We start from the raw sequence: 16,487 nt of genomic DNA on the forward strand, positions 1-16,487 counted from the left end.
TTTTTAAATTCCTACAATCTTAATTTTTCTAAATAAAAGTAGAAGAAAGATGTTAACTGGTACAACGTAAGTTACAAAAAAGTAATGTAAATGTAAATAAAAACAAAATGCAATGATTATCAAAGCTCATAAACACATAATCTATTCACAATAGAATATACAAATCAGATCAGACTTTGAAATTGAGACATTTTACCATGTCATTAACAATACTAGCTCATTTTGGGTTTGATGGCAATAGCACATATCAAAGAAGTAGGGATGGGGCAATAGAAGGCTGGAAAAGTAAGTGGTACAAATGAGAACATGGCTCGAGGGGCATTTTGCAACTAATTGGGTTAATTGCCAACCGGTCAGTCACATGACTGGGTATAAAGCCATAAGTACATTTGCCATATGTGAAGACAATCCAGAAACGCCACCATCTTCTCCATCTTCATTCAAAATGGACTGAGGCAAAGCAGAAAAACTGTTCTGTAGTCAAATAAATCAAAATTTGAATCTCTTTTTAGACACCATGTCCTGCAGACTAAAGAGGTGAGGGAACCATCAACATTGTTATCCTAACACAGCTAAAAAGCCTGCATCTCTGATAGTATGGGGTTGCACTGGTACCTATAGCGTGTTCAGCTTACACATCTGGAAAGGAACTATCAGTGTGGAAAAGTAGATTGAGGCTTTAGAGCAAAAATAATCCCATCCAGACAATGTCTCTTTCAGGGTAGCCCTTGGATACTCCATCAAAACAATGCTCTACCACATACCACAGCCATCACAACAGCATGGCTTCACAGTACAAGAGTCTGGGTGCTGAACTGGCAGGGCTGCGGTCCAGCCCTTTCACTAATAGAAAACAGTTGGAGCATAATTAAATGAAAAATCTGGCAGAGAAGACTCAGGCCTGTTGAGCAGCTAGAATTCTACAAGAGTGGGGCAGACTGACAGACTTTGTTAAACAAAGTGGGGATGCTAATGTAAACATGGCCCTATCCCTGCTTTATTGAGATCAAAATGAGCTGATATTTTTCATGAAATGGTAAAAAGTCTCAGTTTCAACATCTGATATAATGTTTGTGTTCTATTGTAAAAAAAAATAATAATAATATGTGTTTATAGCTGTGCCCCAACATTTTTGGAATTGGGGTAGTTGTATTTAATCAATTGTTTTTGTGGAAACTAAAAAATATAAAGGCAGCACTGATACATAGGTATCAGCAGAACATAATGAGATTAAAATCTTTTTATTATGGTCAAAGGATATTTTCCTGAGATTTTATTGCAAAAAACTGAAAATTGAAAAGACTTGTATCAGCCACATTACATTTTCCTAAAATAATGGTCAAATAAAGCTCAGTAAAGGTCAACTTTTTAATGTTTCTTTCAACTTTTTCCACATGGTTTTATTGTAGTTCCATGCAAAAGGAACTACATTTATAACTTTTATTAACTAATAACTGCCATGACAACACCAGTCCACTGTAAAAAGGAAATGAGTGAACAATGATGTAGATACACATTTCTTTTTTCAACCTTTGTTCTGTTAATAATTGCATTAAAATATTCAGCCAATGACATGTAATTACCAGTGTCACCACTTCATAAAGAAAGCTGTCAGAGCACAATACTTCTTTATTAAAGCTTAATTAAAGCTTGAAAGCAGCCAAGAATTCTGGGTAAGATGATTAGAATTCCTCCCCTCTGTCTCATTCTCTCTAATTAAGTTGTTTTAGCCACAAATGCTCTCGTTAATCTCTCACTGCCCCGCAGAGACGTGCTGCAGCTGCACTGAGCACTTCAGTAATAAAGGAAAAATATGCCTGGCAGTCCCTCTCTAGTAAAGCTCGGTCCAGTTGTCCCCTCAGATATGAGACTGTAACTACATTTAAAAAGGGTTGTGTTTTTCCCACAGCTACAGAGAAGCTTCTGGTTGATGTCATCTTTCTTTTTTTTTTGACTCAAATCTTCTTTCTTTAAAGAGTCCCTGTTTCCTGTTTCTCTCCACTATCTTTTTTCTTTTTCTCCAGTCTCGCCTCACTGCCTCTTAAATCCCAGCCCAGTTTCCTGTCTCTTTCTACTATCAAGCTCTGCTTTTGTTATCTCATTTGACTTTTAATGTCGCTGTCCAGTGTCTTTCTTCACCTCCACAGCAAGAAGAACTTTACTTACCTCAAAAAAATGGTCAAAAGAAACACAGTAACACTTTACAAGTTACACAAAAATGTCAATGAAAGAAACTAACTGCTTATTTGATAAGAAATGGATAAGGAATTATCTGCTAGTTCATCGTTAGTTAACATATAGATGGAGAGTAACTCCTCATTAAAATCATTAGGTACTTAATGATTGCTTATAGTCCCTGTAAAGTGAACTCCAAAATTTGTGTCTAAATCAGGGTTGTCCAAACTTTTTCCACTGAGGGTCACATACAAAAATAGGCACCAGTGACAACAGAATGACCCTGATCAAGTCAGGAGCAGAATAAAGTAGAAGCTGGGGTGGAGGAGGGTTGTAAGAGCAGCTTCTAGAGAGAGCAACAGAGGGCGTCAAGGAACACTGTAGAAATTCTCCCACCCCCCTAACAATACAAGGGTATAAAATCACAGAGCAGTTCATCTCAATACAGTCTGTTGGCAATGTTACTGCCTTCTTTGAAAGTTAACAGCCAGCTACACGCTGTGTTTTTATTAATTGCGAGGTAAATTTGCCAAATCTATTAGCCACGGTGGCTTACAGCTCATTTAGAGTATTAAAACAGAGAGATTTGTACCAGAAAACAGTAAATGTAACCCCCAACTTCTGTCTCTTTCCTCTGGCACAGAGCCAGGCAGCTGCCCTATGGTCATACTTAACTGTATGGTCAGGGGGCAGGAAACCAACAAGGACCTAACTGCTCGTTAATAATTACCTGTTCATAAGTTAGTCATCTGGTTTCCCCTCATACTGCAGAGTGAATTTATATCTAATCATAACCTCCTTCTTAGTTAACAATTCTTTCCCTCATTGTTAAGTACTTATTTGTTACAGAGTAACTACGCAGAGTTTTATGTTACTTATTGTAAAGTGTTTACCAGGATCGCTTTCAGATTCAAAAGGAGACATTCAGGGAACATTACTCACCTTTGCACTGTGGTTGACAGGTGGATCCTCTGAAGAGAGAGTCTCTGCGTCGCTGTTGGCCGTCTCCTCCTCATCACTGACTTCATCTGTCAGGGTTTCATCCAGAGAACTTTCTAGACCACCAATCTTCTTGGCTTTCAGTAAGATTTTCCCCTTTAGCTCCTGTAAGAAACACAAAGAGAGACTACTTTGACTACTATGTGATTATGATCTGACATGTTTGCATTAGTTCAACATAGAAATTAGGAAGTATTTTTAATACAGAGATATAGATAGGTCTATTGTGTTTTATGAAAGAGCTTAATGGATGTTAAATGACAGGACAGAGTTAAATGACAATCAGACGGCTCTGAGAGTCGATGTTGTTGTCCTAAGTCCTTGGACGAATCATTAAGAATACGCCCTCTTCTTGCTTTCTGCCGTCTCTAAATGCAGCAATCTACCACTATTTAATATGCAAGATCTTCAATGGAATACCTCCTAGCATTTATCTACCATTAGTTGAAGTTAGCATTGATTGTCCTGAGTGCTCTAATGGGAAAAGAAAGAGTGTGGAAGTTATACTACTGCTTTTAGGCTAAGTGGACGATGCTAACGAGGCTAAGACAGACTCAAACTTTTAAATGTTCCTCAATTTTTAATGATGGCTTAATTTTTTCCAGACTAGACCTAGTTTGGTCCAAAGGGTTCCATCATAAATGTGTTTGTCCCACAGATATAGGTGACTTAATGCCAATTTGGGTCCCAGGCCGCTAACATTTTCGATGCACCTCTCGCATGAAAGACCTGGAGTAGATTCTTTGTATGTAACAGTTCAGATTAAAATTGGAACATTTGGGTATGGCGTGCTAAAATGTACTTAAACTAGATTTACAGTACTTTGAAATGTAAAAGAAAATTTTCAAACATTTGTCATGAGAAAATAAAAATTGACAAATTTTACGGTACTGTATAAAAAAAGCACAAATCTAGAACTGAGATGATACAAACACACATGCTCTGTTCTCATGCTTTGTTTAATCAACCATCACAGAAAGGTTTCCTAAAAGTCTTCTACCTGCTCAGATGAAACACCACATCACAGAGAAATCACACATCACTGTCAGAAACGTCAGGGTTTAAATGTTCTTGTTTTCAGGGGTACGAATACTTTTGCAAGCCACTGTACTTCCAAGCAGGAGTAGGAAAGTTCAGTAGTCTGTTGCACCTGCTATGCGACAATTCTGCCTTAAGTTATGGTGTAAAGTCCACACTAAACCCTACGCTGAAACTAGTTAAGTTCTAACTTAAGTTTGCCATTGTTCAGTTGCACCACAGAGACGTAGACGTAGTAGAGATTTACGTCCAAAGCAACCAAAATATTGTCACAGATATGACATTTGCTCTTACTTTAACCAATCACTGAAAAGCATTTTTTAACCCAGTGTTTGCTACAGATTCTAACGGCTAAAAATAACATATGCTAACTGCAGTTAATCCTTAATCAGCATCCAATGTGGATGAAAAATATGACAAGGCATTTTGCATATGTGAGTATTAAAGCCTACAGCCTCAACCTAGAGCCAGTATAAGATAACAACACTGACATCGAGTGGTAGAAATGCAAATAGCACGAGAAAATTTAACAGTGGACAGCAGAAATTATCTTCCCTCATGGAAAACAACAGTGTTATTGATCATTGAGAACGCGGTGCTGACACCATAATGTTGGTAAAAATCCCGTCTCTCAGAGCTATCGCTATGACAGACATATTCCAGGACTTTGCACCTAGTAAGGGGTAGGTGTAAGATTTAAGTTAAAACTTAAGCCTACGTTGAAACTATTTCAGCTGGTGCAACACCTTACTGGTATTTCTATATACTCACTGATAACCATGCCTTTGCCACAGTATTGCTGGACAATACATCTTACTTATGGTGTGCAAAAGGGCTGAGGTGTACAGGGGTTTTTATTTGGACAACAATTTTGCATCATTTGGGCATTTCAGCTAAAACTACGATATACCTCACTAGTCATATGCAACTTCAGCACTTTGTGTGAAACAGCATCCCTCAGTTTAAGTTAAATTGTGAGACACAGGTCAGAAAAACTGAAATAAAATTCCAAATCACAATTTTTTTTAATGGTCAAAATATGAAATAAACGTTAAAATCATGAGTTTCAAATGTCAAACTATGAGATAAAGTCAAAATCCTGAGTTTAAGTCATAACAGAGATGCAGAATTGAAAATATGAAATGAAAACACATTTTTCTTTCCCAGCTAATTTCATCAAATGATTTCTACTGTTTAGTTTTTCATATTTTTATGACTCAACAAGGATATTTTAAATCATCAAGGTTAAGTTTACATTCTCATACTGGGGGAAATCTGCAGACCTTATACGGCAGGCCAGTTACAATAAATACACAATATGGTATGATCTGGTGGGCTAGTATAGTAGAGGAACTGGCTGCATAAGCTGGTTTCAGTTACTCAGTTTTAAGTGCCAACACAAATATGGAGAAACTTTGGACCTTTAGGCAACATTTGGACTCCTCTTAAATGCATTTGCATTGCTCTGTGTTGCTCTCGTCTCCTGTTTATGTGCATTTCCATTGTGGGGATTTTTGGGTTTGGATAATGATTAATGTTTTGTTATTGGTTGTCTTGAAATATTTTAATAAAAAAAAAAAACAATATTTAAAAAAATTGAAAATGGGTCAAGTTCAGTTGCCAAGTGTGTCATGAGCCATGAAGTGCACATATGATGAGTAAATAATCTGATTCTAACCTGTGGAGAGGGGAGTTGTTGCGGGACCTGCCCATCCAGCAGCGTGGTCAGAAGTGTGTCCCCTAAAATCTGGCTGAGATGCTGGGCCATGACAGTCTGCTGCTCCACACTGCAGTGATTCTCCAGGGACAGGATGACAGGGAAGTCTGACACCTTTGAACCAAAGACAGAGGACACACAATGCTCTTAGAATAAATGTATGGGTGTAAAAGTCTACAGAAAAACTGTGGTAAACATTTGACTATGATTCTATCTGGACTGTGTATAAAGTTCCCATAAGTTTCCACAATCCTTATAAACAGAATCTTCATCAGATCTTCCAAAAGCAGAGTAGGAAAGTCTGAGTGGCTTAGAACTGAGACGAGGAAACACACGAGAAGTTCCTGGTTGTTTTCCATGAAGTTGAGTCAGCCCGGGTACATTTCATTCCAGGGGCAGGGAAGTTTACCAACTGCTCCATCTGCTTCACACTTTTCTGGGCACACACTGTCCTCTAAGAGGAATTCATAAATGCCCGCAAAGGCTCATTTGGTTTGTATTAAAAACGTATTTCAGATCCATGCAGACAATTTAATTTTACTTGGTTTATGAGGGATTCAGCTTTAATCTCTATCCAGAGGCTGCATGATGAATGCAATTCAAACTGTGGTGCTAAGAAAAATCAAGCTCAACATCATGGTTTGGTAAAAGCATGGTTTAGTCAGCAGCTTTTAAGGGACTATTTCTTCTCATTCAATGCCAAATATTTGTGAAATCCTTGAAAGCTCAGGGCTGGGTACCACTACTTATATGTAGGAGTAATAAACAACATATTTCTGTTTATTCTGAGAAAACTGACTCTTTACTACAGGGGTGTCAAACTCCAGGCCCAAGGGCCAAATCAGGCCCATGGTGCAGTTATAAGTGGCCCACCAGACCAGGTTATATTTCTATTATAACTGGCCCACCAGTATGAGATCTGCAGATTTCCTCCAGTATAAAAATATCAACTTAGCCTTGTTGATATAAAATATAAGAATTAGAAAAAGTAAAGAGTAGAAATAATTTGATTAAAAGTCAGGAATGTGGAAAAGAAATTAGTTTTTATTTCATATTTTCTATACAAGCGCTATACAAAAAAAGTTATTTAAAGTTATTATTTCAATTCTGCACCTCACAGTTAAGGTTTTTTACTTTTTATCCAATATTATTATTAAGAATAACCATTTAAAATTATAAGTAAAAGTTTGACCTTTTAGACCCATGATTTCAAATTTTATCTCATATGTTGACCTTTTCATCTCATAATTTAGACTTTTTCAGATCCACACTTCTAAATTTTGAGCCATATTTTGACATTTAAACTCATGATTTGAATTTTATGTCATATTTCTTAATTTTAAAACTTGTGTTTTCAAATATTACCTCATATATTATGAACTTGAAAGACGTGATTTTAAATTAAATCTCTATTTTATTTTAACTCATACTTTGGCTTTTAAAAATCATAATTAGTAATTAAGCTTTTTCTTTAAATTTTCAAATTCATAATTTTGAATTTTATTTCATATTTTGACTTTTAAAACTCATGATTTCAAATTTCATCTCATATTTTGACCTTTTAAACACATAATTTGGATTTTTCTTCACATTTTAACATTTTCGACTCCTAACTTTGACTTTTATCTCTTATTTTAACCTTTAAAACTCATAATTCAGAATTCTATCTCATTTTCTTTTGCCTTTAAAACTCATGGTTTAGAATATTAGCTCATTTTTTCTTACCTTTAAAACTCATGGTTTAAAATTTTCACTTATTTTTTACTTTTAAAACTCACAGTTCTGAATTTTATGCCATATTTTGACTTTTCAAACTCATGATTTGACTTTTATTTAATATTTTGACCATCAAAAATTGTGATATCAATGTTCTATCTCATATATTTGCCTTTTAAATACATTATTTTGACTTTAAATGTGATGTTTTTACCTTTTGAACTAATCAGTGTGACTTTTTCGGGCACATAGATGGTTGAGTGGTTTAAGGTGCGCCTGTGGCCCTTTGCCGCATGTCTCTCCCCACTCTCATCCCTGTTTTCCAGTCCACCCACTGTCCTCTTCTATCTAATTAAGGCACAAAAATGCCAAAAAATAAATCTTTAAAAATATGTCTGATTTTTTCATCTCAAATTTTGAGCCATCTAACTTATCATTTTGACTTTTTTTTATCTTACAATCATTTATCATCAGTACAAATTTTTTTTTTCCCATAATTTATTACTGGGGAAAATAAGGTGGACATTTTATGGTTAGTAATTGGACCGTGTTAGACCTTCAGGTTAGACCCAAATTCAGAATCCGGGCCCTGCTGTGATTGAGTTTGACACCCCTGCTTTAATATCTGTAAGCACTAGTCCTGCTCACCTTGAAGGCGTATTCTTTCAGCGTTGAAATGACATCTCTAAAAAGGATCTTTGACGTTAAAGTGTGACCGTGATACACGATTGGTTCTCCATCACTGCCGTCCCAGCAGTCAATCTCTACACACCGGCAGCCTCTCTTCAGAGCCCTTTAATACAAAGAAGTTCAAGTTACTACCATCGTCTTGTTTCAGCTTAAGCACACAGTGAGGATGAACCTTTTTGCATGAGTTGTGTGCAGCAGTCTTCACCGGATGTACGCCTCCAGGCTGCTGTGTCCTCTGAGCTGGTCCTCCAGGAGGTAGGTGTTGTGTGAGGAGGAGATGAAGTAGTGGCTGAGCGGGTGGCTCATGTCCTGATGAAGGTCTCGAAGCTCAGGTTTAAATATGGAGCCCTCCTGTGAGCACAAGTACATCTGGAAGCCATCGAAGGACATGGCACGTTGCTTCTTGGCTGCACAGAAGGAATGGTACAGATGGTTTTAGCATGAGCTTCAAAAAATCTCCAAGTCCATGGCTTTAAAGTAGGCTGTTGATAGAGTATTCCAACATCAGAAGGTTGCTGGAGTCACATGGGTTAGTAGGAGTCGTTGCAGGGATGCTTTAGATTAAGAATTATTATTATGATCTTATTTATGATAAATGATAAATGCTAAGTGCTTGTCTTTGACTTCATTCTGTGAGTATGTTAGTAATTATATCAAGTTTAGAAAATGACCTTTGCAAGTTCACAGTCCTTCTCAGTATAATCATGCACTAATGTCTCATTAGGGCAGTTAAAGATGCTATCTAGCCTGGAGTCCATGTTTATAAATTAATTTGACATTAAAAATAAGCTCTAAACACAACTTTCCATCATCAAACTTATTCTATTAGTGGTCAATGAGACATGTAACCTCATGTTACAAGTTATTCAGCATTTTTAACTTTTCCGTGCAGCTGTGCAGCTCCTCAATTATGATTTTTCAACAAATACTGTTGCACATTTTTTCAATATGTCCTTATTTGACCTCTTTTAGGATGCTAAGAGTAGATGCACTGTTGTTTGACTGAATTTTGCTTTTCTATTTCCCCTCTTTGTTTAATGTTTAAGCACTTAAAACAACAAGAAAAATATTTGCATGCATAACACTGCTTGGCATTGAAAATGATTTTAACTGTAAATAAAAATTTCACCATTGATGGATCCAAGGCTGCTCATAAGGGGGGATAAAGGGGAGAGCTCTGTTGGGTCCAGCTAATAGGGCATTAGCTAAAGCACGGTCCATCGTAAAGTTAATCTGTGATAATATTTTTTAACCTGATAATAACCACTCTTATCAAAGCAACAGAAAGTATTTTTTATGCTGTAGCACAATATATCCTTTTTCAAAATGAAAACGTCTTTTTATAAAACACATTACCTTTTTATTAGTGATGTTAGCAATGTGGATGGGCACACTCAGCTAAATGATCAGTAAAGTAATGTCAGACTTCATAGCTAGGCAATAATGTACACAGATGTCAGGATACAAGGAATTAAAGTAGAAGAAACAGACGACTTTTCTGGAAAATAGTTGAATAATTCTGAAAAGAGACAAAAAATTGATGAAAAGTGGCAAGAATGGATTAAAATATTTTTTAAAATGGCATACATGGATTAAAAGTGGCAACAAAGGGCAGAACTGCACAAAAATAGGTGAAACATGGCTAAAATAAACATAAAGTGTTGAAATTAAGTTGCATAAATGGGCAAAAAGTGGGAAAAATGGGGTAAGGTAACAAAAAGAAGTGTCAAAAATGGGAAAAGTTGCAAAAAAAAAAATGCAAAAATGGTCAAAAAGCAACAAAAAGGTGGTTTCAATGGACAAAGATTCATACAAAAGGGGCAAAAAGCAGTCAGAAAATTAAGTGGTAGAAATGGGTTAAAAGGGTGAAAATGGAGCAAAACTGAGAGATATTTACCCTAAAAGTGGCACAAAATGGGTGAAAAACAGCAAAAAGCAGCAGAAATGGGTTGAAAATGGCAGCAAAGATGTGGTAATAATGGATACAAAAAATGGTATCACAAATAGGTTATTTCATTTTCAGAACCCATTTATAGTTAACACACTTTTCATGAAGACGAACATGAAATAACTGTTAGCCAGGATGCTAGCACCAATGCTACTTGATCCAACACCATACATAAACATCATCCATAAATCACAACTAGGGAGGGCCCTAACTGGCTAATGGGCAATTAAATTTGCCAAATATGGACTTACCCTATATTATTCCTCCTTCTCTTCCCCCTTCTCCAACTCTATCCACTGTCCAATCAAAATAGAGGCAAAAACCTTAGAATAAATCTTTAAAAACCAGGAATTGAAGATACCAAGCATTAGGCTTGAAGTTTGAAAATGTACCATTCTGCAAGCCAGCCTTCTTAACCGACCCTGATGTGTGGTGTGCATAAATACTGAGATGTAAATTATACAATGAAATGCAGCAAAGGCTGTCCAAACATCTATCACTAGAAAAGCTTTTGCAGATCCTCACTGTTCCACTCTTGTATGGTTGAATATAAAGGCAGCTGCAGCTCCTTTGAGGTCAAGAAAATCCTTAAAAATGAGTAAATACATGACTATGTATTTACGTCACTGCCCTGTTTACCTGATTCAGACGGTTCGTAGTGGTCAATAAGTTCCTGGGCATGCTGGGAACTTTCCTCTCCCTCCTGCTGCTCCAACTTCAAAAAGCTGTCCAGCTCCTCCAGCATTAACTTCTCTCCATCTCCAGAGTAATCCTGAAACACCTTCCACACTTCATCCCTCTGAGTCAGCATCTTATAGAAGAGAACGAACTGCTCGATCTCCAGAGAGCCGCTTTCTGATTTATCAGCCATCTGTGGAGATAAAGGACCAGATCCAGCTTTGAGTTAGTTTAACTGTGAAAGGAAGAAAGAAAGAAATTTCCTCCAGGAAATTTTTAAATCTTACCGTGAAGAGGTGTAGAGCGTGATCCTCATTCATTTCCACGTTCATCATCTTCAGAAGTTTCCGCACCTCCTTAAAATTCATCTTTCCATCTTTGTTTTTATCCGCTTTATGAAACCAGTCCCAGACCCATCTGAGAAGAGGCTGAGGGAAAGACCAACTCAGTGTAGTGGAGAAATAATAAATCCGAAATAATAAATGCTTGGACTGCACAAAGAAGAATTTATTTAACTATTTAGGCATTCATCATGTCCTCTGTGCTGGATTTTTTGGTCTATCAAACTCTATTTTGATTCTGTTTTATGCTCTAAGGGCCCCTTATTGTCTACCATTGCCAATGGTAAAACTGCCTATAATAAGATAAAACTAAACCAAAATTTAACATTTTTTTGCTAATGCTTTGGTTTTTTATCAACTTATATGACAATCAAGAGAAGAATTCGGCCTGTCTGTGTTCTTACAACCACACAAAGAAAACACTGATGAATGTACTAGCAGAAAACTATTTCACAGTTAAAGAAAACTGTAAAGACTTGGGATTAACTGCTTTTTTGACCGTGTGTTTTTCAGATTATCAGAGATAAGATATGAGAAGGATACTGTAATTTTTATCAGTTACAGTATTTTTTTGTCCACAGGTGGACAGTATTTTTGCCTATATTTCAGTTCTCCCTTGCTTCAACCCCTAGTAGCATTTGTATGGACCTGGTTCCAAAACTGTCAACTGATAATTTCTCTAGTTGTAACTCCTCGCTCTAAGGATCAATATTTATTATAAATGTCAAAATCATGTGAAATGTGGCTAAAATAACTGCACTTCAAGCAAAACTGCCTTAGTTCAGAAGAGAAGAAAGGATGACTATCAGCAGTTAAAAGGATACTGGTCCAGCCGCTCCTTCTCATCCATGGTCTCAGCCTTGTGAATCAGTTTACGGACTCCCTGAATCCAGGCCTGGGCCTCCGCTGGAGACTCTGCCACTAGATCCAGGTTTCCTTGGCGTCCATGAAACACTAAAGTGAAGCAGAGGTCAGCGGGGTATTCTTCAGCGATGCTCAACAGGACCTCCGACTGATGGCCTTCACGGACAGCCTCCAGCTCCGTTATTGAGACTAAAACATGATCAGAGGGTTCACATCAAAGTTTACAGTATTTTGTGTGAGAGTTGTTTTCAGTATGTAAATGCTTTTTTATTTCAACAAGGTCTCTTCAAAAGCACATACAAACATCTCATAACAAATAAATGATTGAATGTTTAACTTCATTTAATCATAGTTAGATTTCCCTTATTTCATTATTTGATTGTTTTCATAGATTGACTATCCTGGTTTTTAATAACTTTTCCAGGTATTATGTTTTGCTTTTGGGCATGTCAACATCTTATCTGTATTTTAGAAACCAAGAAAAGCCCTTACCCCCCTGGAGAAAAGTTGCTACCTGAGGATCTCCAAAAGGAAACAAGATACTGTGGCATAAGGGGTGGAACGTTCTTGTATTCTTCCTGAACTGTCATGGTTCTGGGTCACGTATCGGTGCAAATAGTCCCACGACAAATATGTAATTAAACCATCAATGAAGAAGAGGAAGTAGCCGGCATATTAAAACACATGGAGAAGAAAAGTCTGTAGGCTGGCTCCATATGGCTACATTCACACTGCAGGCCTTAACACTCGATTCTGATCTTTTCTCAGATCTGACTTTTTTGTTCGCCTGTTCACGCTGCAGTCAACTTCCAAAAGATCAGATAAGTATCTGATTGAGAACCACATACGAAAGTGGCCTGAATGTGTTTCAAAAAGGTCAGATTCAATGTGACTTGCCTTGTTCACACGGTCAGAAAAAAATCAGATACGAGTCACATGTGAGCAAAAAAATCAGATTCAGGTCACTTTTGACTGCAGTGTGAATGTAGCCTATGACTGGCTCAGTGGAGGCAGAGCAGTGGGACCCACTGCCCTTTTCTCAGTCTTCCTATCTCCACGCTGTTTTTAAAAAGCCTTCGGATGTGAAAGCAGAGAGGTTCGAAGATACTACCACTGCTAATACATTTTAAAGACTATTCACAGACCGGTAGAAGCAGAAAACACTGACAACAAATGTGTTATTAAGCGTCCAGCTTAGACTCCGTTGCAGCGTCACTGAGAGCTCTAAATAACACTAAATAGAAAAAAAGGATTGATTGACTCAAATGTATATTTTGAACATATAAAAGAATATGCACTAATGTAAGTAAAAAAAGGAAAAATAATAATAATAGGTGAGGGGCATGTAGGATTATAAATCTCTGTTTTTATTTATTTTTTTATCGATGGACCGAACCCTTACCAAACTGTGACCCCAAAACCGAGGTACGAACCGAACCGTGACCTCTGTGAACTCTTACACCCCTTTGTTGCATATAAATGCCTTATCATGTTTTCTAACAGCTGCCGACTAATCCAAGCAAGCGTGATCTCAGTCAAGTAAGATGTCAGCAAAACAAACGTGGTAGCAGCATTTTCTTCTGAAATTTAGCTTTGAGTTTTAGTAATGAGAAAATTCAACAACAAAGCATCCAAATGCGATCCAATTCAAGTCTCTGGTGATCAGGCTACAAGTCTGAAAGGTGAGGACATGTTTAATAACTGCTGTCTCCTGCAGTTACCATATCTACAGGAAAGTGTTGGTAGACTAAACCCACAATAAGCCACAGCGGTCTTATTTTCTTTCAGTTTCAAAATTGCCATGGTGTGTGTTGTAAAATATAAACAGCACAGATGTATAACACAGATTTGCAAATATGATATAGTAATCAGAGACTAGGATACTCATATCTGTCATCTACTCAGGGTGTGAATTACAGGGTTTCTCTGTGTGGATGTAAACACTGTATCCTGAATATGATCTAAAGCAGGATAAGGCTCATTATCAGGATACTTAAGTCTATGTAAACACACTCATAAGTAGAAGCTCTTTGAGCATGGGCTGCTCAGCAGCTGTTACTGCCATGGATCCTTAAGACTTTTAATGCTGAGCTACACCACAGCCAGGCTGAACTGACACCTGGGGCAAACATGTGTTTGTTCCTTATTGAGCCAGACTAGACATGTCAGCTGAATAATTTATCCTGACATCCAGAAATCGATACTACCAGGAACCCAGGATTTCTTTGGATAACTTCTTTAATTGCACATGAAGTACTTTGTTGAAATTTGATACAACCAAATGTCGGTTGGGACCATGTCCACCCCTCCCTATACGCAGACTGTGCGTAGCGCGTAGAGCCTCATCACCTGGGGAGGGTCTCACTTTTATCATTTTTTGGCCAACCGCCAGGGTCAGCCCTACACATGGGTCTGCATGTGACTGACCGCCTGCCTGCCTGACTTACTATACTTTCAGAGCCATACATACTTAGTTGCACTATGGGCGGGGTTTAGTTGTACTCAGAGTTGTTAGTTATGGCTGTCAGGTCTCAGGTGGCACTGGCACACCTTAAAATTTTACAGGCCACAACTATGATTTGCTGATTTCCCCATTAGAAGATTTTTGAATTGTAATGAACTCTTTGGGCTACATCGTAACAAGCTTTCTCTGCATGTAAATGTAGCATTTTCTTTTGTTAGTACTTTGAAATGTAAATTAATATTTTTTGGTTCACCTGGCAGGCGCATATGAGAGAAATAAGTCCATAGTAATGTGCAAGCAAACTCCTTCATACTGTTTTACTTATAATGAACAAATGAGTTGATGAATAAATACATTTTAATAAGTTAGACGGTAAACTTGAGAATTTATTCTTACTTTACAATGTGGATTTGACCAAACATCTTCTTCATGGGTGCTTAAAGAATGAAGCTAAAAGATTTACAATATAAGATGTCATTTTTGTGTGCTACTTTAAATTAGTTTTGATGATTCAGAATCAAAATGATAAATTAATGAAATCCATAGGTGTGTATGCACAAAAATTCCACCCCTTTATAGTAGGTTAGTACCCCAGTTAGGCCACCCCAGTCAAAAAAGTCTGGACAAACCCCTGCCTCATTCTCATTTATTATGTAAAGCGAGGCTTACTTCCTGCAAGCTTCAGATCAGTTTTTGAAGACCTGTGATTTTATTAACAGTCATCTAAGCACAGAAGTAAATACACAGATATCCAATCATACAAAACTGCACCTGAATGAAGTGATAGAAAGGCATGAAATAAATGTAGAGTTCTCACAGGTGGAGTGTCCTTTCCCTGCCCATCTTGACTTGTACCAGATTGTCAGCCCGTCCTCCAGGAGGCGGAAATGTCGCTGCTTTTTCCACGACTTGGACTTCACTTTACGCAGAGTTGACCCTGCCATCATGACCTTGATGTCTGGGTCATCTTGGATACCTGTGCAGTCATGTAAGAATATAAAGACTATGATCATCTCATTCTTGGACATAATTCAAAAATTACAGTTAAGGGGAGATATTTCATGATAGGGCTGTCCGGATAACAGAAGGTTTTTTGTTTGTTTTTTTTTTAGATGAGGAGAGGCAAGGAGGACATTGAATAATGTAGGAAATCTGGGAAATTGAATGGGGAATGGCATGCAGGAAGGAAACCAGGTCTAATTTGATCCTGTGCTGCCTGCTTGAAAGACTAGCTTCCATAACTGTGGTGCAATGTAACTGTTAGACCATCTGCACCCAACAATACCAGAATTTCAAACTTTGATGTGATGCTGAGAAAACAAATTATATCGATACCTGTTTTGATACCACAGCAACAAAAGTGCATGTCCTTTACAAGGCTGCCATTAAGCGGAGATAAAGGGGAGAGCTGTCTGGGGCCCAACCAAACCATGTAGGTCAGCAAAATCCTGGTCTATTGTTAAGTTCAACTGTGAAAACCGTATTTTATATTTAACCTGAATAAAAATCCCTCTTATCAAAGCAAAAAACAATGAATTTTATACATTTATGCTGTAGTACAATATAACCAACTTCAAAATATAATACCCTTTTTATAAACATAATAACCCTTTTATTGTTAACCTTAATGATGATGAGCACACTGATCTATTTGGAAACAGTGTTCATTTTGTCAGCAATTTTTAATTTTAGTCTTAGTTTTAGTCTTTAAATGAAATGTTATTTAGTTTTAGTCACATTTTAGTCTTTTCTATCATTTTTAGTTTTACTCTAGTTTTAGTTGACAAAAACTCAAAACATTTCAGTCTAGTTGAAGTCCATAAAAAGTCCTCACATTTCAGTCTTTACTTTTAGTCC

At 37.2% G+C, this 16,487-nt stretch overlaps 1 protein-coding gene across 3 annotated transcripts in view; it reads right to left on the reverse strand.

Annotated features, from left to right (window-relative positions):
- plcd4b (phospholipase C, delta 4b) overlaps positions 1-16,487 on the reverse strand; it is a 33,154-nt gene that overhangs the window by 6,383 nt on the left and 10,284 nt on the right. For all 3 annotated transcript variants that reach the window (XM_041807644.1, XM_041807645.1, XM_041807643.1), the window contains 8 exons: positions 15,448-15,606; positions 12,127-12,355; positions 11,249-11,378; positions 10,923-11,154; positions 8,541-8,742; positions 8,294-8,438; positions 5,891-6,043; positions 3,118-3,279 (listed from right to left, as the gene is read on the reverse strand). In XM_041807644.1, coding sequence (XP_041663578.1) covers positions 3,118-3,279; positions 5,891-6,043; positions 8,294-8,438; positions 8,541-8,742; positions 10,923-11,154; positions 11,249-11,378; positions 12,127-12,355; positions 15,448-15,606 — 1,412 coding nt within the window. The remainder of the gene's footprint in view (positions 1-3,117; positions 3,280-5,890; positions 6,044-8,293; positions 8,439-8,540; positions 8,743-10,922; positions 11,155-11,248; positions 11,379-12,126; positions 12,356-15,447; positions 15,607-16,487) is intronic.

This window comes from Cheilinus undulatus, linkage group 15 (assembly GCF_018320785.1).
Source record: "Cheilinus undulatus linkage group 15, ASM1832078v1, whole genome shotgun sequence".
Classification (NCBI taxonomy): domain Eukaryota; kingdom Metazoa; phylum Chordata; class Actinopteri; order Labriformes; family Labridae; genus Cheilinus; species Cheilinus undulatus.